We start from the raw sequence: 24,742 nt of genomic DNA on the forward strand, positions 1-24,742 counted from the left end.
GTCACATTCCAAGTTGTTGGAAATATTTAACCTCACTGTACACAGCAGCTCTTTCAAATTTCTCTGCAGGGGAAGTTGAACAGAAAATGAACAGCCAAACACCTCACATGGATTTGCAAAAATATTTCCAGATGTTGGTAATGACAATAACTCTCTCTTACTGATCACAGATCAGTTCAGCAGAAAGCTGTGCTTTTGAACAAGTGCATGAAGTAGACTTATGCAGTCTTCCTTTTTCAAATGTCACCTGTTTTACCCAATGTAATGCCAAGTCAAGTATGGTGCCATTAAAACTGTTCAGCATATTCCACATTTCAAGTCTTGTTTTGCACCTTGTCTAAAAAACATTTTCAGACTACGAAAAAAGATAATGGACCTAAATTATCCATCAATTAGTTGTTGAAGTAAAGGGAGGCGAAAACATGGATTTGTCAATCAAGCAGAGTAAAAGAGCTTATTAGAAGGGAGGGGGATTTAGATGGAACAATCCTATACCTCTTATGCATGTGAATTTAACATTTCTGGGCCACACACACATCTTAAGAACTGAAGAAACTCTCCCTTGAAAATAAGCTTTGCTGAAAGGTATGCTGCATGGAACAGCCAGGTGCTCTGCTCCTTCATTGTCAGATCAACGCTTAGCGTTTCTGAAATTCGATCTCACAGCTACCTCCTTTATTTTTTTTACTTTATTTAAACTCTAACCTACACTAACTCTTGGTTTATTTCTTTTTTTTCTTGTTAAATATACCTTTGCAGGGCACAATCACATAAACAATCAATACGATTGGTAAATTACATGAGCTCTCTATCCCAAGCATATATGCACCAAAATTGTTAAAACGTTACTTAAAAAATTATATATTCATTAAACTCCACCCAAAAAGGTGACAATGGCTGCAAAAATATGTCTCTGGGAGACAAGTATGAGCCTCAAGACCGGAAAAAGTTGAATAAAGCTAGTTTTAGACACAAAAACAGGAGAAAACCAATTGGTTCCAAAATATCACACAACTGGAATTTGCATTGTGGCTTTTGAAAGAGACAAGTAAGGTGGGAGGAAGAGAAGATTCATAGGCGTATAGGGCTCTGGAACAGTGAGCATAGTGGAGAAATTAGTTTTCAACGACTTGCCCTCAACAGTTTTCACTACAGCGGTATTTAAATTTTATTGACTGGCTTTTCCTGAATATACAGGCAGAATAGCCATCAGATAGGATCCCAATAGATTCTCACTTGTGATGCTTGACAGCCTATCATCGTGACGGGTTTGGTATGCATATTCTATAGATTATAACATTACACAGTAGTACATAGTGCCCCAAATGTCTTATCTTTGACAAAAATATTAACGGGCCCAGTGACTGTGCAAAGTGACAGGGATGGTGGGCCCTGTTGACGTCACCCCTGCCACTGTCTTGATGTCAATGCAGCAGCATATGCAAACGTATTCCACAATTCTGCAAATATCGCAGTAGTATGGTACGAAGTCAGCATCATATTCCAGTTGTGAGACCGCTCTGGACACGATCATTCTCAGGTGAAAAAGACTTGAAAATTCTGTCTGGAGGGAGGACAGCAAGCAGGATAAGAAAATGGAAAATGAGGTGTACTGATTGCATGCACAAAGTACATTCAAAGATCACCAGCAGTAAAATAGCTCAGTAGAAAAAAGGGAAAGAATGGCAGGATGTTTTGGATAATTATAGAAAATACCCATTAAGTGCTGCTGTCTTTTTTTTTTAACGGTAATCTCTGAGGAATAATTATTCAATGCAACACTTTCCACTAGTGGAGGCCCTAGCACAGGTAAAAGGGAGCAAAAAGACAGATGTGGTCTACTATCTCAACAAAAGAAAATAGAGGCGCCATTTCTCTTCCCAAGTGTAGACATGGGTAAAGGTTAAAACATAAAAAGAACGGCTAGAAGAGACACAAACAACTCGGAAGGGTCTTTTTTCATGATGAGAAGAAATACAGTGTTGAAATGAAGAAGTGTGTCCATTTTCCACGGATTCTCTCTCATTTGGTACCCTTTTAATTTGCAGGCTACTATTTCATTGGGATCCAAGTGTTTTGATGGTTGCACATGGTTCTTTTGAATATTACCAAAATGATTAATTCTACAGAGTTATAATTGGGCAATAGAAATGGCCCGGAGTTTTAGATAGAAGTAGAAAAGTGCCAAGAAAGTACTTCTGTTATGTCCATATTCTGAAGCAGGCACAACAACGGGCAATGAATTATCTAAAAACGATGTGAAGGGATACCCATGAGGTTAACAGGAAATGGCCACCGGACAAAGATAGTACTGCTGGTGCAGCACAATAATTTTTAGAAGTGAAACCCACAATGTAACCTACTTAATAGTGGCAAGGTTCAAAGGGTTACTGTTCTAAAGAAAAACAACACTCAGTACAAGCGGCGGGCAGGAGAAAGCTCACTACTTGCCAAATGATATCTTCTGCACATGCAGAGACCGGTTGCAGGCATGAGGAAAGTACTACATGAGAATACAGAAAGATACAAAACTGGAAAATGCAACAAGAAAGCACAAGCACTACAAGTATTTACCCTCCCGAGAATGAAAGCAGCAGATCCATACTGCTTCTGAACTGTGAACCGCCAACCACACTAACCCACCAGCAGGATGACACCGCGTCTGTGCATCAAGAGAAATAACATTAGAAAATGCAACTTCACAGAAGTCGTTGGCTTCGCGAATTCACTCTGTTTTTAAATCTTTTAAAAGTTGCCATACTGTCAACGGTTGCCAGCTCCAAGTGCTGATGGGAGAGCTTGCGGAGGAAAAACTGGATGTCAGGGGAATCATTGACTGACAGAAGAGATAGGCTTACTTTATTGGAGAAGGAAGAGCAGGCCAACAAAAGGAAAAAACCCTGAAAGTCACTAAACGTTGGTGACTTGCTCAGGAGTGACATCAGAATTTAGATTTACCATGCACTCTTAAAGCTTTCAATTGATAAATAATGACAGACTGTGCTACTGACGCTTACTGATTTCCTAGGAGAAAGAGCCAGCACTCAGGTGTACTATACCATTGGCACACCTTTGAGCAATTCAAGGACTGAGATAAAATTGGGTAAATTACTCATTTTCAAATCAAGGTAAAGAACTGAATGCTACCAACTTGAATGACTCTACCAATGTCAGAAATTGGGAAATGAGATACTTTGGCTTCCCATGTGTCTGTGTTGTGAGGAAGAGAAGTTGTGGTTTTGTACACAGTGTTCACTTCTTTAAACGTTCTCTGCGTTTTTTGTGGGGCAAAGGCTCTATTTCCCTGTGTGTCTATTCTGCAACAAGGTCCTCGATGCCTCTCGAAATAGATGCTCTGGCAGCATGTCCATCTTTGTTTTGTGGCCAGCGTTCAAGTTCCCTGCATGTGTCGGTCTACCCTAGGAGAATAACAGTCACTCGTTCTTTGTGTGACTCTGCTCTGTGATGACACAGATGACGTGTATGTACAGGTTTTCTTTGCAGTCGGAATGAGGTTTGTTGCCTTTGCATCTTTGTGCAAGAATAACACAGATGGTGGCCTACTCCTGTTCCGAGATACTGACACTAGTATCCTGCATGCATCTCTGCTTTTCAAGAAAAAGATTATTACTTTACCCAGTGTCTTTTTTAAAAAGAATATCTGCTAGCTCCCTATGTGAATTATTATCCGGTGACAGATAATGAGCTGGAAAAGCTACTTGTAATGTAGTTCTCCAGTATGAGATTTTCTCCAGGCGCACATGCTTGCATGTCTTGGGTAAGTGACCTGCAATCATGAACACTTAGACGACACACTGACGGGGTCTGGATTCCTGTTTTGCGATTCTGACATAGGATAGTAAGACAGGCAAGTTCTGTAACTGTGGGTACGTGTTGCTTCTACAAACACAATAGACTGTGGACCCTGGACGTCTGTGTCTGAGAGATCAATGCTCTGAGTGGGCAACTGCTCTGCGACAGCAAGAATGGTAGGTTAATTACATATGACACCAGGTCTACCTCATGACTTTTTCTGCATTTATCTCCTGGTATCTGAAGAGATGCATCAGAATCTAACGACAACCCAATGGAGAGATTGGGACTTCATGACTATGTAGCTGTTCTGAACAAGTAAAGAGTTTTTGGTTCCATGGGGGCAGATGCTCTGAGGTAGTGAAGCCTTTATTTTGCGTAGATGAAGGAGTGCATAAAATGATTAGCATCTCTGCGTACCCTTCACTGTTTTAGGAGGAGTAGCAACCAAGTTATGTAATGAATATGCTTCAAGATGACTGGAGCTTTACCACTACCAGAAACATTTCGAATGAGCGCAAGATTCTTCTCCATTGAAAAATTGTAATTGTAGGTTTACTTGAATTGAAACAATTGCACCACTCTTAACCTGCTATTTGCGCCCTAAACGCTGGAAGGGGCACACAACCACATCTCATATCTGTATGGCTTATGTCATGTGAAATTTCTAATATTCTTGCAGGTCAGGAAGCACAGTGGGCTGTAAAAGACAAGCAATGCTGGTATAGTAATTTCGATCCTCAATAGCCAAGCAGGCAATCAAGTCTGAATCAATAGTTTCCTTGCCTCTCTGGAAGGTAGATGATCAAATTACTTTAAGAGTGGGGCAAAAGGGACTAACGGAGCCCAAAGAATGACCGCTAGTTGTAGCTCAAAAAATACATTTCTGATGATGACCAGCAGGCATATTATGGACACCTGTTGGATCTTTGCTTGAAAACGGGTAATCTTGTTTCAGTTTAAGCACAAGGAAATCATCCTTAACAGCTCTTCGACAGATGCCGTTGAGGAACACCACATTGGACTTTTATCATAATGACTCTTAGCTATTTAAACCAATGCTTATCCAACTAGCATCTCTTTCAGATATGTAGTTACGTTTTAGGATGAAAAAGGGTGGAAGCTGCATTTCAGAAATATGCAAAGATTACATGCATGCCACAACTATGTTGGAGAGTACTAATGGATCACAGTAGAACCTTTCAGGACCTTACTCCAAAGCTTTGCGGTCGAGCTAGAACAGCAGCTGCAGAACAGCTTTCTTTCCCCTCCATTTTGCACAAACTGTCAAACTATCAGGAGCAAAGCCTGCCAGACCTATGGGCAAGAGGTCGCAACAGTGATACAACTGTTCATAAAACGTGTGGAAGAACTTGGAGCACAACCAATCGAAGAGATTAAGGAAGATGAAGCTAAGATGTTGAACATTAACTGGTGTTCTAAAAGGGCCCGCAAGAACTGAGACCAGTCTTTAGATAGTATTTCCGTACAAAGCAGTCAATTCCTGAAGAATATTAACTGAAAAGCTAAAAAGGGAAACATCGTCACCATTATGAATGTGTGCTAAAATAGCTTTACATCTTAGTAGTAACTTTTAAAGTTGTGGTATTAAGACGAGGTAAGAAGGCAACGCCCCCCCCTCCCATTTGGTCAGCATATCTTCTATTTTTCAAGTGTGCTCGATATTGCCAACATATAAAGACTCACCATCCTCTTTCCTTGCTTATGAGGAGTGGTGAAGCAGAAGATCATCTTTCCATGCTTACTGAGTGCTCTGATTATTCTGTTCAAACTAACACTTTACCCATTCAAATGTGTTTAGTAAATTGTATTTTCAGCGTACAGAAATTAGAGGCATGTTTTTTTTCATATTCTGAAGAAATCAAAAGGCCCTCAGCTGCAAGCACTTGTTTTATAACTTGTAAACAGGGAATGTAGTCTTCTGCAGATAAGACAGTGGGGAAAAGATTGGGGTGTCACAAAAAGAGTGACTGAGCAGCACGTAAGAAGTGGACAATTTAGCTCCTGCATGCATCGGGGACATAAATAGGAGGCAGTTCTCAAGACTTGCATTCAAGGCTGCAAAGAGAAAGCAGAGGGGTGAAACGCAGATAACCAGCATGGGCCTTTGAGGGGGAAATGCAGTACCCACATTCAAGACAACAAAAATCTAAAGGTCTGTCGTACAGACCTCAAGCACTCGATTTAGCAAAGGAATAGAGAAGGAAGTGAGGTCAAAGTAGGAGGGATGTGGGGGACACAATCCAACCAGCACTACGACCGAGGAACTTAACAGCCCTAGCCAAAGTATCAGCAGCATTAAAACTGTGCTGACTTCTTGGTGGCAAAAGGGAGCTGGCACTTGGAAAAAGGGAAAGGCAAAGCCTTCGCAAACATCAGTCCCTGACAAAAAGAATAAAAAGAAAAAACTTCAGTCTCCTCCAAGCCAGACAACTCCAGCTTGCTGCCAGAATTTTTGCTTCTTTAAAAACACACGGAATACATAGAGGTGTATATATATAAAAAATCATATATATACGTATAAACACACAGACACATTTTTTCAATTTAAATAATAAAACAAAAATATAAGCTCGAATCCCAAGCCAATATAGGTATATTTTTAAATGCTTGACCAGTGAGGTCTGTAGGCCATAATTAAATTCAATGTGAAACAGTATAAGCGCGGATTGGCGAACCGCTAAAAATGAAAACGCAACATACAAAGTGCGTTCGGTGCGGATTCTCCTACTGGTAGGTAATAGCGGGGTCCCTGCTCCATCTCTCTTTCGATTCGATGATGCCCCAAGAATTTCTACGATAAATGTTGCAGTCATAAAAGGTTGTGCTTAGATGCACATGACTTCAGCAAGATTAAGAGGGTGAAAAAGAAGCAACAAAAGAAACACGACTGAATCTCACTTTACACAACCAGAGCGACACAGACCCATTCCACTGTCAGTGCCTTTGGAGATACGCAAGGAAAAAACAGGAGGTACACGTTAATCCATGAGGAGCATATGGGTGTGTTCCAAGTCCCACTGTGAACTAGTCTAGTTGAAAATGACAAGCCAAAATGTGGAATCTCTTTGGGAAAGACTGCCATGCTCTGAACCTCTTACCCTCGCCTCAAAGGCTAAATAAGTAGAACCTCAAGAGCGAAAATAACATCCACCTCTCTCCTCTCTGTACGTTCACTACTATTTTTTACACGTGTCCCAGGATGTGATGTCTCAGAGAATTTACTTCCGTTGAGTCAGCCATCCTGCCACACGTTATCTGCTTCAGCATATTCACTGCAGATGGAAGGTAAATCAGCTACCGATCACACAATTGCTGCTGCCTTCCCATCTGCCCAACGACATTCAAGGGGAAGAGTAAAAGATGGCCTGGTCGCACTAAGATGAACTTCTAAATTTCTCCTCACCCACAACTCCAAATGTGTGCAATGAAATCACAGGTAACTAAACAGATCACGGGAGTTGCATCTTAACTAACACCGGGTGGGAGGGAGAATGAGAGGGGAGAGGAGGGTGAAGAGCTCCAAGACAAGAAGTGCATATGTAACATCAACTGTATTAAAACTGTGTCAACATTATGGGGCGCGCCAACAGCTCAACAGTGGGAGAAAATGCCAGCTTCAGGTACTCCACCTTCTATAAACTGAAGGGGAATCAAACTGGTTCTTTCCCAAATCAAGGGCCTGCCACAACGGTCTACAGCATAGAAACACAACAGGGACAGGACAGGTTTATCTTTTCTAAAACGAAACTGTATCCTTATTGTATAGAACATTGAACATTAAATAGGTGTCCTCTGTGAATGGAGGTCCACAGGGCCTCCAAGGCTCTTATGCTTAAGTTTTGCGCGCCCTCCTACCAGCAGGGGATAGACCGAGACCAGCTCACATTTGGTATGTGAAGCTTGGCAGGTGTCCTGAGTGCCACACTAACAGAAGTGGCGGGGAAAGAGAAGATGGTACGGACGAGTTGCAGCAAGAAAGAGAAAAAGAGAAGGGGTACTGTAAAATCCCCAAACAGCGAGACGCTGCACAGCTATTCCCAAATTCTCATGAAAGCCTCTTTGACCCTGCTGTCTTTTCAGCAAGGCTAAGAGAGGAAGGGAAGACCAGAGAGGAAGAGAAGGGACTACAGAGAATGGATGGATTATATACCACTGGATATGTAATAACATCAAAAAAATAAAAAGAGAGAGAAAAAAATCTACCTCATTAAGATCAGACAATTAATCAAACAGTGTATATATATATAATATCTTCCGGTTTTTCTGTTTTGTTTTTTTATAGCCCTAGATTCAAGGCGTCCAAAGTTATTAAAATAAAGTTCATTCACAGAACAAAAACTAATTTAATTTTGAATTGCTCGCAGATACTGCTTATTTTTTTTATCGTATCCTTTGTTTTTTAACTTTTTTTTTAAATAGATAGCATTTTTAATTAAAAAAAACGTGTTAATGTGAAAGTAGCTATGTGCAGGGGGTATCTGCTTTTAGTGGTGTTTGTTCTTATGCACATTACGTTTTTTTTAATCTCCTTAAGCCACTGGGATGCGTAACCTATGTGGAGAGGATGGACACAATCCCCAACAGGGGAATATTGTTTACTCTCTTACTCCCAATAAGCGGCTTGCACGTCCTACATACCCACCCCAAATCTACCATTTCACCCCTCCACCCTTCCAAAACGGGGATTCTGGGGTGCGGCGTGGGAAAGGGTTCAAGAACGTGCGCTTCTTCACCCCTTTTCAAATTCTTTCTAGAGGCTGGAACTGGAAGCAGCTCCTGTTCTTAGGGAGTCACCGTTGTCACCACCAGCCTCGGTGTCTTCGGAGAGGCTCAGTGAAGCAGTCTTGCTCGACAGGAGTCCGATGTTCTCCTGTGCCAAGGCAGAGCCATTCGGCACGTCGCTGTAGGGAATAGAAGGAGGCAAAGAACAAACACATTTAGCCAAATGGTATATAGCAAAATAAACATATTAAAAGGGGGATTCTCTGCATCGCATCAACTATATAATGTAATGTAAAAACCGCACTATTTTTTCACGTGCTTGTGGTGTGTGCATGAGGGAAGGAGGTAATACTTCTTTAACTTGAAGTTAAGCTTCAGGTTAACACCTGCGAGACAGTCTAAAGAGACACTGTAGCCGATGTTAAATTAATGAATAAAGGCATGTTCTAGCAGAAATATCCCATAATTAAATTTCGTATCTCATCAGCTTTACCTTTAAACATATCTACACGCAGAACGTGTGATCTTTTTAATTACACCAATTCTACAACCTGTGGTGCGTTTTTCTGAACTTGCTTACTTAAAGCAGAATTAGAAAATACTGATTTATCACTAGACTTAGGAGGAGAATTGGTAAGTATTGCAGATACGTTTTTCAGATTTTATACAATACAAGTGACTGAAACATCCATCAGTGTGTTTTGCCCAAATATTGTCTTCCTCTAAACTAGTTAAAATTGCTCTAATTTAAAGAGTAGTGACAATTTTTTTTTTCATTTTGCTCTTTAAACTTATTCTTTGCTTCTGATTTTCCTCAGGAGGCATACCTGCGATAACTAGTACTGCAAATAAGATTGTAGGTGGTCATAAGCCAAGCTGTTTTGGAAGTTTTTCTCTTTTGAATTTCCTCTCAAGAAAATGCAGATTTAGTAACAGATCTCCTAAATTACGGAATCACACATGAATAGACAGACATTTTTTAGCTAACACCACCTGCACTGCAAACAAGCATTTACAATGCAATAGGTCTCGCAATTGCGAGATTTTGATCTATGGCATTGTAAATGGCAATACCTTTTATATTATTAAAAGGCATTGCCATTTACAATACCACTAGGTCAAATTTCACCAAAAGCGAGACCTACTGTATTACAGAGCGAGGTGTCTGTTAATCGGGAACTGCACTCATCATTAAAGTAAAAAAAAAAAAAAAACAACAAAAAAAACAGAGCTTGGTGTCCCTGAAGCAGGCGCCAGTGAAGTTTAATAAATAAAAAAAATAAAAAAACAGCGCAGTGTCCCTGAAGTGGGCGTTACGCTAGAGAGTAAAGGTAAAAAAAAAAAGAAACAGCGCAGTGTCCCTGAAGCAGGTGTCGTGCTCACTAGTAGTTATTTTTTTTTAAAGGAAACTGAGGGAGTCCTTAAAGCGGGTGCCGCGCTCAGCATGCAAGTTTATATTAAAAAAATAAAGGTAAAAGAAAGCGCAGAGTCCCTGAAGCAGGCGCAGAGTTCTTAAAATTATAATTTTTTTTTAAACGTGTCGCCATTGTACTGTGGCGGTAGGGGGCAGGTACTTTTATAGAGCGGCATGGTGCTCAATACGAAAGCGGCCACCATTGTCCTGTGTGAGCGTGCTGCAAATACAACAAAAATGCAGCTACCATTACCCACATTTGTCAGCAATAAACGAAATAGTGCTCACCTACTTATAACGCACACCGTCTAACAAGCCAAGTAAAAGGACCAGTCGCCATGAAAGGTTTCTTCGGTCTGTGCTCGCCTTCCTTCCAATGCTTGTTTTGTCTGCTCTCCAGCTGTGTGTGCTTTAACTACTCCGATGCCTTGCATAATAACCTCAAATATGAGCTATTTGTTGCTTGTCACTGTTGTCTGTCACAGCTAGCGAGCTGCTATCACCAGGAAGAGTTATGAACACTGGAGCCTGTTCTATCCTGTGCCATTGAGGTCCTTTAATTAACCTCTTTTTCTAATGCTTCCTCCAGCCTCTTGTACATTCTATTTTTTTCCACACCTGCAATTTAACTTCCCGTTGTGCACCAACTAGTCAAACCACACTAATCCAGACTGCTCAATGAAAAGCAAGAAATGGCAGATGCTGCAATATTCGCTGCAACTTGCAGACCCTCGCCTCGATGTGGCAAGTACAGAGCAAGCTACCACAGCACAATGCGCCCTGCCACACAGACACATCAAAACAGTTTGTGTCCTTACAGATACACAAGTGGGCTAGGATCAGATACCGGGTTGACTACAAATACCCTTTACCTAAAGGAACTGGACTTCCTCCAAACTGCACTACCATCCCACAGGCAGACCTAATCCATGCTTTCCCGACAGACCGAAAGCTTTTTCGAAATGCCACCTAGTCCTAGCATTGCACAATCCGCTTCTACCTGCACTTTTCATTACAGACAGGTAGAGGCATTGCTCAACCCATTTCCCTTCATTCACAAACGCCCCTCATGTCTCAGGTGTCCACCTGAGACACACAAAACTCACCACCTCTTGTCGGAACTTGTCATCCAATGCTTGTATGTGATGTCACTTGCTTTCTTAATCTTGCTCTGTCTTTAGCCCAACAGCTCATTTGGAGAATGCGCGGTACGTAGAATGGGTCACCATCAGCCTATCTTTCCCCCCCGAAAAGTGCTAGCACCAGATCCACACAATTTATTTCTAGCTCTCTGAACTGCTGCTATTTAAAATCTCCATTCTTATCCTAGTTAAATCTGACTCTACCAGTGAAGAAGGGGGAGAGATGTGATGTTTGACTCACTCTTTACATGTATACTTATACTACTTATTCTTCATCCCTCCCTCTGCCCTCATCTGATGCTCTCTCCTCCCCCGCACCTCCTTCATTGTGCTTAATCCCCCCCCCCCCCCCAAAAAATGCTATGGCGCAGGCAATGCACGTTTTTAAGTGCTAAGAAGGGGAAGTTATTTAATTATTCTTTTTAACCAAGGTGTTTCTAATCTGCAGATTACAAATATGAATCCCAGTACTGCTGAGTATTTTCAGTAACAGTTAATAAAATTATGTCGATTGACTGTTTTTGGAAACTGCAAAACAAATTGCCTTCAGCACTCCCACACTGAAGTTAGGAAGAGTAGAGGCACGAGGAGTGAAAGCACTCTGCCGAAAATCACACAATGTTCAGCAAGGGAGGACCCACTGTGCTTCTCATGCCATTTGCAGAAAACCACATTTTATCCATATTGGTTTTAAAAGTGCTACGAAGATGAATTACTGTAGAATGTTGGTAAAAGCCAAAGGAAGAAGGACCTTAATTCTGCTCCCTCTTAACCATAGAAGCTTTAACTCAATGCTGAACTTTCAGGTTTGCGGTTTAAACTGGGCACACTGTTTCTATTCATCACTTACAATAAATAACAATTCAACTAATATCAGTCCATTTATATCCTGCCTACTTCAGATACTAAGTATAATAGCGCTACCCATTGTATACATGTGCTTTAACGTTCACATTCATACTTGACATCTTTAATGTACACAGATTTTTACTACTGTGTTTATTACTTTTGCAAATATTCAAAAGAATATTTCATAAACCCAAATATTTTTGTTGTGCTTACAAAAATGCATGCCTCTGTAAAAGTAGGGACATGGTACTATTTGATTCAACTTAATCAGTGCCCGCCCGCTGCTCCCTATGTGATCGAGGTACTATTTTGTTCTTTTTAACTTTTAGTGCCATGCAAGCAGAAGGAACGTGACTGGAAAAAATGTGTCCAGAAGGACAGATACAATTGCAGCATGACACACAAAATTGCAAATATTTATTTTCTATGCTTATCTTTTTTTATTTTGTCAAGTCTTCTTTTCTCACTTGTCACTCATGTCTTCTTTTGATTTTGCTCGTGGGCGCTCTCACACCATCAAAGAACGAGTTATTTACCTTTGGCAACAATGTATCAGGGTAGAGACATAGTCTAGCCGCAGATTCCTTAACTTAGATTCCTTAACTTAGAATATCCACAGGCGTCAGACTGGATCCGGAAAACTTTCCGCAGCAGCAACTCTGCGCGCCGCACGGCTTCGCCCTGATGTGATGTCAGCGGAGCCATATATGCCCCTACCGGCGCGCTGGCGTCAGTTTTCGTTGGAGAAACTTTTCCCGCGCCACAACGCGGAGCCACCACCAAAATCCGTGAGAATATGGGAACAGTGTGGAAAATGATGAAAAAGGAAAAGACATGGAATGGTGAAACACAGCACAACAAAGGACAGTGCCAGGCACTGTATATTGGAACCTAGTACAGGGAGAAGAAACCCCGCAAAAGGAAGGCCAATCACCCCTGGAGGTAGACGAAGATATAAACAACATCACAGCAAAATAACAGAAAGCCCACAACCATAATGTATCACCGGGAAGGACAAGAAATCTGGAACACAGGAGCAAGAACAACTGACCACAAGACGACACCAGAAAGAGACGCTGTATCCCCAAAAAGAGACCTATAAAAATGTGATAGAGAAGGGGAGAGCGGGGGGTTGGAAAAACATGGATAGATTCCACACTGTACAACCCAGGGCGTAGGGTTGGAAAGGATACACGACAATAGCATACCGTCCAATCACGAGAATGGGCAGAGTAAAGCAATGAATACAGAATGAAGCATTTTGTGTCGGAGTGAAGGGAAAACATCACCCTGCAGAAGGGTCAAGCCACCCGGAGGGAGGCGAGTGTAGAAAGCCCAACCTGAAAAGGTCCTCGCAGAACAGGGAGGACGGACGGGCGTTAAGGAATCTGCAACTAGACTATGGCTCTACCAGATACATCGTTACCGAAAGTAAGTAACTCGTTCATCTGATAGAGACGTCTAGCCGCAGATTCCTCAACTTAGAATAGATACCAAAGCCATACCCATAGAGGAGACGGGCCTGCGATTGTACCCCAATAAGTTGCCGAGGCAACGTAGCAGTCAACAAGGTGACGACCCACGGTGGGGACCGCAAACCAGCGCCGCCACACCAGACCATGACGCTCAGAAAGAGCAAACAACAGTGGGAGGCAAAGGCTCCACAAGCCGTCAAAGGGCAGCACGAAATATATACACGTATATACACTGGGTGAGAGGAATAAAACATATGCCAGCTATGTTGGTTTAAAAGGGAAAGTTTCATGACCTCGCAAGAAGTGAAACTGAACCCATGGTCAGATGGATCCGCAGGATCTGACACGCTGACCGTAAATAAAACACCAGAGGGAAGACAACTGGTATGACAGTCAACATATACCGGTCGACTATGTACAACAGTGGAAAAAAGCACTGTGGAATCCTGTACCAGCCAAATACATGGGACAGTATTGACAGGATGCCGATCCATGGTCAGAGAGTGCCAGTAGTACTAGTAACAGAAGACATGCCTTTGAAGAATCACTCCGGGCCCAGGCATGTGAAAGGGCTGACGGCAACCAGCAGAAGCACACAAAACAGGAGTACAGTAGAAAGATAGCCAAGTGGAAGACTGGATGAAACAGGAGCATACTGTGTGGACGGTTGAACCACACTAAGTATAACAAGAACCCTTCTGTAGGGGCCCATGAGCAGCCCTGAGGCGAGAGACGCCATAGCCAGCAGACAACTGGCAAAAAAGGGGCACCAGGCAAGCTGGACACCCACTTAAAGGTCAATGACCGCAGACACCAAATGAAGAAACATTGCACGATTTTGCTGTGTAACAGCATAGCCGATATAGAGGCAAAAGAAATAAGCTTAAAAATGAAGGGTCACACAATAAGACTAGGGTACGTGAAAAGTACCAACAGTCATGAGGAAGCAGAAGAGGACAGAATAATGTCCAGACCAGTAAGTGACAGTAGCCTCTTGCCTGGGAAGAGCAACGTTACCCCGCAAGAGAGAGGAGGAGACTAAGCTAGACACGACAACTGGAAACATTCAGGACCAACCGAATGCTTCAGGAGTCTAAAAAGCAAGTTTCCGAAAGAGAACACTCCCCTGGAGAGTGGTGACAGCAGGAATCCAAGCAGAAGTGTAGAAAACACCTGTGCGGAAAGCAGCAGGAAATGTGTAAAATACTCCTGTTGGGAACGTGCCCAGAAAACGAGGGCACAAGGCAATGTACAATAAAGAGGTACAGGGCTAAGCCGCCACCTTTAAAGACAGACCCAGTAAGGGCTGAAGTACGAAAAACTGTCACCCGAACCTATGGAGGGGAGACCCAGCGCCACAGCAGTGGAAGAAACAACACAAACACCCTATGATAGCAAGTATACCAGGGTGCTTTTCCAGGTTACGCCAACATATAGAAGCGTGCCACACAGTGGTTGTACTCTGGTGCAAAACGAGGACAGGGCGTCAGAGGTGAGCACAGTGCCAGAATTGAACAAAACAAGGGCCCTACGGTGAATGACTGGTAAACGAAGAGCAGCCATGAAAAGCAAATGCATCACAGCGACTTAAAAAAAAACCCTGGGAACACAGCCGAGGCAGAAGCCATACTCCACATGGAGGCGTAGAGGGACTACCGGCAACCAGAGTCAACTGCATTAAAAGTGCTATAGAGTGACGCCAATGACAGGAGCGCCGAACAGCAGGAAAAAAGAGGCCCACAGCAAGACTGGAGTGAAAAACTCCATAGGAGCGTACAAAGCTAAGGCAGCCACTGAAAAGCCTATAAATACCCCATATAGGAGAAGTGTCTACCCCTGTGAGGGGTGTCCTCTTGGGTAAAGCACACATTCAGAGGACAGAAAGGTAAGACAGAACCAGCAGTCGTTTTTCACAGAAAGAACACCGAGATGTCGGAACCACCGCCTACACTATCCGGGTGCGACACAGAGAACCGGGACTTGTATGAAATGTATGTATGAAAAGAAACCAACAAGGCAACTTCGCCTATGCAGAATAAAAGAATACTTATAAGGCAAAAAGGGGCGTGCCGTAAGAGTCACGGTAGCCCTGACATGAGGTGGGAGACGGCAGAATCCGCGTGGCTATCAAAAAGATCCACACCATTTACAAGGCAAATCCATAGGAGAATCCCGAACATTATCTGGGAAACGACTGTCGCGCAGCCAAGCATGGCGGCGTATAGCCACAGACCGAGCAAGAACTCATCCCACCGAGCCAGTGGCATCAAGAGAAGATCGTTGGGAAAATTGCGCCTTTCCCCTGCCATCATGCAGAAGGCGGATTAATTCTACCCGCGGGCCTTCTGGAATTGAAGGCAGAAGAGCCTCGACTAAGTCCCAAAGGGTAGAGGAGGTGATTGCGAACACGCAAGCCGTATTTAAGGCGCCGATGCCAGCACTGGCAGAGGCAAAAAGCTGGCGACCACAGGCGTCTAACCACCTAGACTCGCTGGTGGGAGGCAACAGAGGCAGGACAGAGGAAGACTGCAAGTCGAAGGCAGCCTGAACAAATAGGCCCTGAGCCCTAGGGTGAAGGGAAAGAGTGGATCATTTGGTGCAGGTCGATGTAGACGAGCTATAGCCCGATCAACAGGGTCACCCAAGGAAGGCCTAGCCCACGTGCCCAGCATGTCGTCAAACAAGGATGCCCAAAGGAGCAGCAAAGGCTCCAATTCAACCGGCTCCATATGGAGAAGATCAAACCAAGGATCAGAAGGCAGAGAAACCACAGTGGGCTGAAAACAAAGAATAGCTGCTACCCTATGAATAGCCCACACGTAGGCAGCACTGGCCTCAGTTGCCATCCGGGGAGGTGAGAATAACCCATATGTGGGGGATGGTTGGAGACTAACCTGTCCACTAGACAGTAAAAGTGGAGTCGTCTGGATGTTGACGACCTCCAAGGGGGACTCGGTCTGATGGACGCCCGTTTCCCGGCAGGGAGCGTGAAGAGCAAGAGCCAACGTCACCGGTTGTGGAGGAAGACCTCCTGGACTTACGTTTGTGTTTACCCTCCGAACGACGTCTGTGGGAACGACCTCAGGAGTGGGCTCGATTCCGAGAGGGAGAGCCGTGACGCATAGGTGCTGGACTTGTCAGCTGTGCGGCGAGCAATTTCATCTAGCGCTCCCGTAAGGACTTTGGTTTCATCCGCTGACAGACGCCGCACTCCTGGGAGTCGTGGTGCACCCCGTGGCACCACATACAGATGGGTCCGTACCGACATCGGACATGCACAGGTCTCACACCCCTTAAAGCCCAAAGGCATCGCACACTGTTCCGGGACGTCAAAGGCGTCGAGAAGACCAAAAAAACAGGTCAAGGAACCGCTGGTTTCCCAGGATCCGCATTGGGCCGCGGAAAAGGAGAAAACTGATGTCAGCGCACCGGGAGGGCATATATGGCTCTGTTGACGTCACGTCAGTGGAGGACATCAGGGCGGAGCCATGATGCGCCACCCCCGGCGTGCAGAGGTGCTGCTGCGGAAAGTTTTCCAGATCCAGTCTGACGTCTGGGGATATTCTATGTTAAGGAATCTGCAGCTAGACGTCTCTATCAGATCACTGACATTAACACACTAACACTGTCCTAGTAACATCAGTTAGGGGAACAAATACGGAGAAAATACATTCACACTGATAACAGCAATAGCTTGGAGCTCGGGCATTGCGGAGACTTATTGGCTTTGCCAATTCTGTTTCAATCTATGGTGAGCATCGACATAAGCGGAGACTGAATGATTCACAGAATTCAAATGTAAGCCCACAACACCCCCTAACGTGATTCTATTTTAGATTCCTTTTTAGATATTTTAGATTCTTTTTCTCACCTAAATCCACTCCCGTCTTTCATTGGGGAGGTAAAAGGGTCGCTTGTGAATCTAGAAGTGCTTCAAGCTGCAAAAACCTTATTAAAAGTTCAGAACTGGTTACTTTTGCAGCATTAACTCTCCTTTTTTTTTTTTTTTTATATTTTGTGCATCAATTACCTTGTGGTACCATTTCCCCTTTGGAGGGAGGTCTGAAAGGTTAGAGGAACAAAAAAAAAAAAAGCTGTCTTGATACGGACTGTCCCAGTGCTGCCTCCTTGTGTGAGTCTATACCTTTGCCCTAGCAATTCACCTGGGTGCTTTGATGACTAAGTTGCTGCTTTACAAATATCTTCTAAGGAGGCATTAGCCATGAATTAGTGTTTTCACCTTGTTCCTGGTAGAATGATTTGTTCATTTCACTGCTTAAGTCTTATGTCCTAACTGGTATCAGTGCTCTATAGTCTGCACCATCCATTTGCAACAGTATCCTTAAGTCACCGCTGTACTCAATGCCTGTGGTAAGTATTCAACAAAAACACTTTGGTTCTTCTGAGGTTTTGTATGCAGTATATCACGCTCTTCTAACATCTAGAATGTATAACGTTCTTCCTGCTGCATTACTTTTGGAGAAGACAAAGCCAGGGAAATTACAGCATGGAGAACATGAAAGGATAACACTAGGATGAGTACTCATAACCTTAACCTTGCAAACGGTTAACTATGGTTTTTGTACTGTTAATGTTTGCAACTTGCTTACTCTTCTCACAGAAGTGACTGCATCTAAAATTGCAAGTGCAAGTGCTAGTGCAAGATATTTCAGCAACATCCTGTGCATAGGCTCAAAAAAGTATTTTCATTAAGTCTGTTAGCATCAAACATAGGACAGACTGGGGTGCTGGAACTGCAAGTGAAGGAAAAAGTATTTACACTTCTAAAAATCTTTCACCACTAGTATTGAGAAGACCTATTTCATATTCATCCCTGTTTTTTATGCTGCAACAAATGCCTACGAGTAGCAAGATACATCAATAGTTACAGATTGGGAGATCAATCACCAGGTAGTTGAATAATACTTCAGAAATGGAGGACTCTTCACAGTCAGCTTGTTTGCCACTGCATAAAACGCAAAATATCCAGGCTTTGCCTCTAGATACTCACACCTACAGTCCATGGCAATGCACTACAGATGAATTGGTCAAGAAAAGCGGTTTACGATTTTCCTCCACTACCTCATCTCATCAGGAAAGTCAAGCAGATGTCAATAATTCTCATTACCGTGAGTCATTCCGCGGTGACACCGTACCACCCTGGAGGTGAAAGAGGAGCTGCATGTAAGCATTATCTCTCAGCACAGATGTTGGTTTTGTCAATCTTTTTCCTTCTGTGCCATCAGACACAAAGCATCGCAAATTGTACATGACAGCATGCAGATTCTTCACTTTGGACCTTACTAAGATAGTCAGGAGTCAACTTTACAGAATGGGGAGGTGGGAGGGCAGTGAGGAATCTAGGGAGTATCCGCCAGAAACAGCATTAACACAGGTATGTAACTGTCTTCTAAAGGATGCTTCTAACCGCTAATTACTAACCTTTACAATAAATATAGAAGTATAGCCAAAAAAAAAAAACAAGCATTTGCAATGCAGTAGGTCTCACATTTGGGAGAGTTTAAGCTATTGGCATTGCAAATGACAATGCCTTTTATTTATTGGTTTTGATAATTAACATACATAAAAGTCATTTCCATTTACACTGCTAATAGCTGAAACTTTTGTAATGCGAGACGTATTTCATTTTAAAGAAGCTGCTGCCATTGTCCCGGGCTGCTTGGAAAGTGAAAGCACGCATGGTGTGCTGATTGTTGCAAGAAAACATGTTGTGTCTGCAGTAGGAGAAACTTATTAAAGAAAATAATACTTACAAACTAAAGAAGACATACCATGTAACAACAGGAGTAAAAGGGCCAGTCCTCATGGGAGGTTAGAAATGAAGACAAGGCAGTACTAAGGAGGGATCCTATTAACGAATCAGAAGCCAGCATTTACAAAGGACAATGACACAAGCCAATGAAAAATATGGGCGGAGAGTGGGCGAAGCTTCAAGTCCATACTCTAATACAGCATGCCTTGTAGAGAAGTGCATGAACTGCCTAGGCTCAACCTAAAAAAAGGCAGAGGGTCTGGGGAGTCGACTCAAACCAAAACTGCTTGCAGGACCAAGCAGGCAAAGGAACCTTCTAACAGACATAACCGTCAAAGACTGTAGTGCTTTGTGCACAGCTTTACAGATGTCCAAAACTGGTATGCTTCACCAAAATACCATTGTGGCACCCTTGGCTCTTTAGGGCTGAGCCCAGAGACATTTAGGCATGCGGTTCTTGGCCAGTGTGTAACCGATTTTGGTGCAGAGATCTACCCACATTGACAAGGACCTCTTCTGAACCGCCTGCCCTTTCTTCACTCTAGAAGATCTCACACAAAATTGATTGCTTACATGTTGATCCTTTGTGCGGTCACTGTAAAACCTCAAACCGCTTTCAAGAGTTGAGCAACTGCAGCCTCTTCTATCCAGGTGTGAGGTAGGGTGAAAAATGTTGTCAGAGTAACTGACTGGCTGCCGTGAAAAGGAGTCACAACTTTTGTTACGAGCGTCAGGACGGATATCCGGTGGTGTAGGGCAGTTGTACTGAAAGTGCGCCTGCAGTTCACTCATGTGGCACACTGATGTAATAGCATTGAGGAAAACAGGCTTGATTGTCAGGACTCTCAACAAGCAACCATGTAGCAGATCAAAGGGGGTGCACATGAGAAATGTAATAACTGTCACACTGTTCCAACATGTTCACCGTTACCAGTTAATTGTCCAGGTAAGGGTAGATATGATTTACTTGTCTGCAGGTAGTATTGCTGCTAACGTTTTGGCAAACACAGAATGTATGCGGAGTGACACCACCTTAAGTTGATAATTTAACCCTGATCTTCACAAACTGGAAATATTTCCTGTATGAAGGGTGCTTTGGGATGTGAAAGTAGGAGTCCTTTACGTCTATTATTGCTAAATAGTCTTTCTCCTCTAGTAACAGTATCACATCTTAGAGGGTTATTTTAAAAACAAGTTTTGATAAACGTGCTCACAACCTGCAGGTCCAAGATTGCTTTCAAGATATACCTTATTTTGGAACTAGAAAGTAGATGGAATATACCTGTGTTTCCCTCCTACAAAGGTATGTCCTCTATTGCACCAGACTTTATTTTTTTCCTGAACTTCTGTCTGAAGTATTTGTACTTTATTTCTACACCTTTGTTGCTTTGGTCTTATTTTGGTTTTTTTCCCTGAAGAAAGATCATGCAATGTGCGTTTAATTTGGTTTAGCACACTTTTGTCTGTAGTTATGGACTCCAATGTGGCGTGGACGCCTTATTCTCACTTCTAGCAGTGTTGAATGCATGAGGATTCCTGCATTAAGCAACTATAGTGGAAGGGTCGACTGCTCCCCTAGGGAATATGTTACTTACCTCTAAGCATCTATTCATAGCGTGTAGTGCGGTAAATTCATATGAAAATGAGTTACTTACCTGTAACTGTAGTTCTCCAGTATTGGAAGTTTTCATAGATTCACATGTTTGAATCATTCCCAGTAATCGAAGTGGGAGTCCCAAGGTACTATAATAAATCAATGTGTATTAATATCATCGACAGAATTGCAATGAAGCATAGGTTTTTATAGACCATGTCCTTTTTAAAAAGGACCAAACTACAAACTTTAGTTAACCAGGTGATAGCACCCTCTAGAACACTCCCAAGAGAGGCTGAATCCCTCAGATTTTCGAGTATGTAATAAATAGAAGTACAGATGGGAGGAGGGTGGGTTGCATGTGAATCTATGAAAGATACCGATACTGAAGTTACAGGTAACTCATTTTCTTTTCCAGTATTGGATCTTTCATAGATTTACATGTCTGAATCAGAATAGTAAGCTGTAAATCAAGAGAAGAACCATCATAGCATGTAAACACTCAGCAGATATGCTGGATGGGTACTCAAGCAAAAAAGACTGTAGATGTGGAAACCGCTCTGGTGGAATGGGCCTTGACTGTGTCCTGCAATGGCTTTCCTGATTGCGGGTGACCAATATTGATGGTAGATGAAATCCATCTGGCGATGGTCCGTTTAGATACTGAGACACCATTTCGGTTAAGTCAGAAGCATTTGGTCCGTTCTGCGGATTTGAAGGGTCCTGTGTAACGTGACTTGAATTGTAGGAAAGGTTCCTTAATGGCAAAGGAGTGAATGTCATTTACTCGTGCAGATGTGAGAGCCACTAGTGCAGTTTTCCAGGTAAGATACTTCAACGTGGCCTTGTGAATGGGCTGAAGTGGTGCTTTCATGAGCTTTCCTGAGCTGTCCCAGTACCACATTCAGGTACCACGAATGTGGGGCGGGGGGGCCTGTGGGGGGGAGAGGAGGAGTCCTGACTAGGCTTTTGAGGAATTGTTTGTGTGGATAGTCTGTGAGCTAATTGCCGAATCTTTACTGGTCTTTACGGGGCTAGCATCTTGGCAAAAATTTTGGGGGCTGCTTTTTAGCCAAATGAAGGTACGTAGAATTGTAAGTAGCTGCCGGCTACCCAGAAGCGGAGGAATTAGCAGTATTTTTGGTGCATCAGCACATGGAAATGTGTCTCAAAGGTCTAGTGATGGTCATATGATATCCCTTGTCGAGGAGGTGTAATATATCCTGAAGCATCACCATGCAGAAAGATTGATGAGAAAGAAACGGGGGTAGTAACCCAATTCCTTCTGAAATTTTGGAACAACCTCTATTGCGCTCTCATTTAGCGTGAAGGAGATTTTGTTTAGGAGTTAGGTGAGGGGGAGGTGGTCCTGATGGTGGGGTGTTTGGAAGTTTTTGGAGAAACTCCAGGGTGTGTCCACTGGAGATCCCATTGAGCACCAAATTGCCAGATGTTATTCTGGACCATAAGTGACGATAGTTTGAAATTCTACCTCCAAGATGAGTTGGTGAAGAGTGGGGGGTCGTCAGCATTAGCTTGAGGTCACGGTTTTCTGTTGGCATCTCTGCGATGGGCAGACAATTTTCCTGTGTGGCTGAGTGCTTATACACAGCCGCTGGTGGTTGTCTGTATTGCTGCTGTTGTGCATACTGGAGGTGGGACTGTGTCTGGCTCGATTGATATTGTTGCCTGTAGGGTTGGTACCTACCTCTAAGGGAAAAAGCTCCTCTGCCTCCTCAAAAGGGCTGCTTCCTATGCTGGAGAGTGCCAAGGGATTTTGTTTTATACGTTTCAGCCTGGATGTATTGAAGGGTATCATTCACGTGATTTCCAAACAATTCACTATCAAATGGCATGTCCAGTATTTTACTTTGGATCTCAGGGCGCAAAGAAGTGGATTTTAACCATCCTTTTCTGCGGAGACCAGCCGCTCCTGCTTGCTGTCTGAACCCAATAGAAGAGACATCAATGGAGAAGTCAATTAGCTCTGCCGATATTCTTTCACCATCTTGTAGAATCTTTTGGACTTCCATCTTGGTGATCCCCTGGCAGCAAGTCAGCGTAAGTGGACATATTCGAACACATTTAGCAGTCATAATGGTTCAATATAGCCAAGGAGTTTGCCGCTTTGTTGCAGCTGCCATGGAGGAGAATTTATTTTTGATATTATCAAGCCAACGACCATCCCTGTCCAGAGGAAGGGAAATTTGTGTGGACTGGTTCTTAAAGCAACGTTTCGCCGCTTGGGATACCACTGAGTCGGGTTTTGGCTGTCCAATCAGACAAGTTGAGAGCCATCCGGTGCTTTGTATTTCTTGTCTAATCTTGGGATGATTGCTGAACCCGTAGCAGGGTTCATCATGGCCTTAAGACCATCTTGCCGAATAAAATAAATAATCGGGATAGCCCTCACCAATTTCTTGTAAGGTTCTTTAAAATCAGAGGAAACAGTCCGCTTATTTGGTAAGCATTGAAAGTACAAACCGTTTAGTTGCCCTCTCAATAAAATTATTAAAGCTGCCAAAATGTCCTCTGCTGAAGAGTCTACTGGTGCCGCTGCTGGAGGGAATGGAGTACGTATAAGACATTTTGTCCCACTCATTGGGCACTGAGGTAGTGTCTTGTATTTCTCCCTCTTCCATGTCTTCGCCCATAGACAGAGTATCATCATCTGGAGGGGTGGAGGGGTATCTGCCAACTCTGGTTAAAGGGCAACAGGTGCCTCAAGCAATGGTAATTGCTGCAGTAACAGTGAAGGGGCTTACAGGAACTGTACAGGCCTTGGTGCTTGTGGCATGGGATTCGCAGGACTAGATGGTGGAAATCTGCGACAACAGTCTTGGAGCATACTTTGTAAATTGGCACCCAGAGACATAGATATTGAGATAGAAAGCTCCTGTTGGTGTTGAACTGATTATTCCTGTTGGTATATTTCAGAGTGCTCTCGCAGAGTAATGGTCTTCCTGATACTTCTCATCCTCAAAGTCCTGACATTTGACATGTAGTTGGGATGGACTACTAGCTGCGCCAGAGGACCTTCATCCTCAGAATATTCATCCTCATCTAAGAGGTGCGCATGTGGCTAGGGCAATACCTTACCCAGAGAGGTGCGAGCTGGTAGAATTGTGACTGCAGACGATTTATCCGTTACAGGGAAGAAATACTTTTTGCAGCCAGCGTGGACTGTTCCATCGTCTATGTTCTCTTCGTTGACAGTAAATTCGTTATCGATGGTGGCATAGTAGACTGTATCATAATCAACGGTTTTGCAGTTGGGTGCGGCGTTGACTGCAACTGTGATATCGTCGGTGAGGACTGTATTGCAGACAGTAAGATGAGGAGGGACGCCATCAAAGGAACCCTTGTCGACTGGCATTTTAGTATCCACACTGGTATAATCATAGTAGATGAGAGCGGTGATGAGGTCATGATCATAGGAGATTATGCTGTGGTAAAGATCGACATTGATGTGGTAGTTACCCTAGACAGGGTTGTCGGCAACAGTGTCATCAGACTAGAATGTAGTGGCAGTGCTCAATGATTTCTTCAAGGATTACTTCATTGATGGCACAGTCTGCGAAGCTAGTTTAGGAAGTGCTTCTTTCAGGGAAGGAGTGGTACGACCCGAGTGAACGTTTTCTGAGTTAGGGTTTCCCTTCTTGGAGGAGGAAAGAATGTCCCCATGCTTCTTTTCATGCCCAGAAGTAGGTTTTGATTTTTTAATAGCCTTTGAAGGCGATGTATTCCTTAGATTTAAATCTTTCGGGCGAAGATGAAGTCTGTAAAGGCTGATTACTATCCTCCTCAGATAATGGGCACAATTTTGTTAGCCTCTGTAGCCACAGGAAAAAGTCTACCATCCCTGTTTTCAAGAGTCTTCTGAGAAAAAGTGTGACAGATTTTGCAGCTTCTCACGTTATGCTCTTGATACAGGCA

The 24,742-nt window shown here is 43.3% G+C and overlaps 1 protein-coding gene across 12 annotated transcripts in view; it reads right to left on the bottom strand.

Annotated features, from left to right (window-relative positions):
- Positions 1-8,228: 8,228 nt before the first annotated feature.
- Positions 8,229-24,742, bottom strand: part of RC3H1 (ring finger and CCCH-type domains 1) — an 885,277-nt gene continuing 868,763 nt past the window's right edge. For all 12 annotated transcript variants that reach the window (XM_078641742.1, XM_078641721.1, XM_078641675.1 and 9 more), the window contains one exon: positions 8,229-8,738. In XM_078641742.1, the coding sequence (XP_078497868.1) occupies positions 8,588-8,738 (151 nt within the window). In that variant the 3' untranslated portion in view covers positions 8,229-8,587. The remainder of the gene's footprint in view (positions 8,739-24,742) is intronic.

Source organism: Lissotriton helveticus, chromosome 1_1 (genome assembly GCF_964261635.1).
Source record: "Lissotriton helveticus chromosome 1_1, aLisHel1.1, whole genome shotgun sequence".
Lineage (NCBI taxonomy): Eukaryota > Metazoa > Chordata > Amphibia > Caudata > Salamandridae > Lissotriton > Lissotriton helveticus.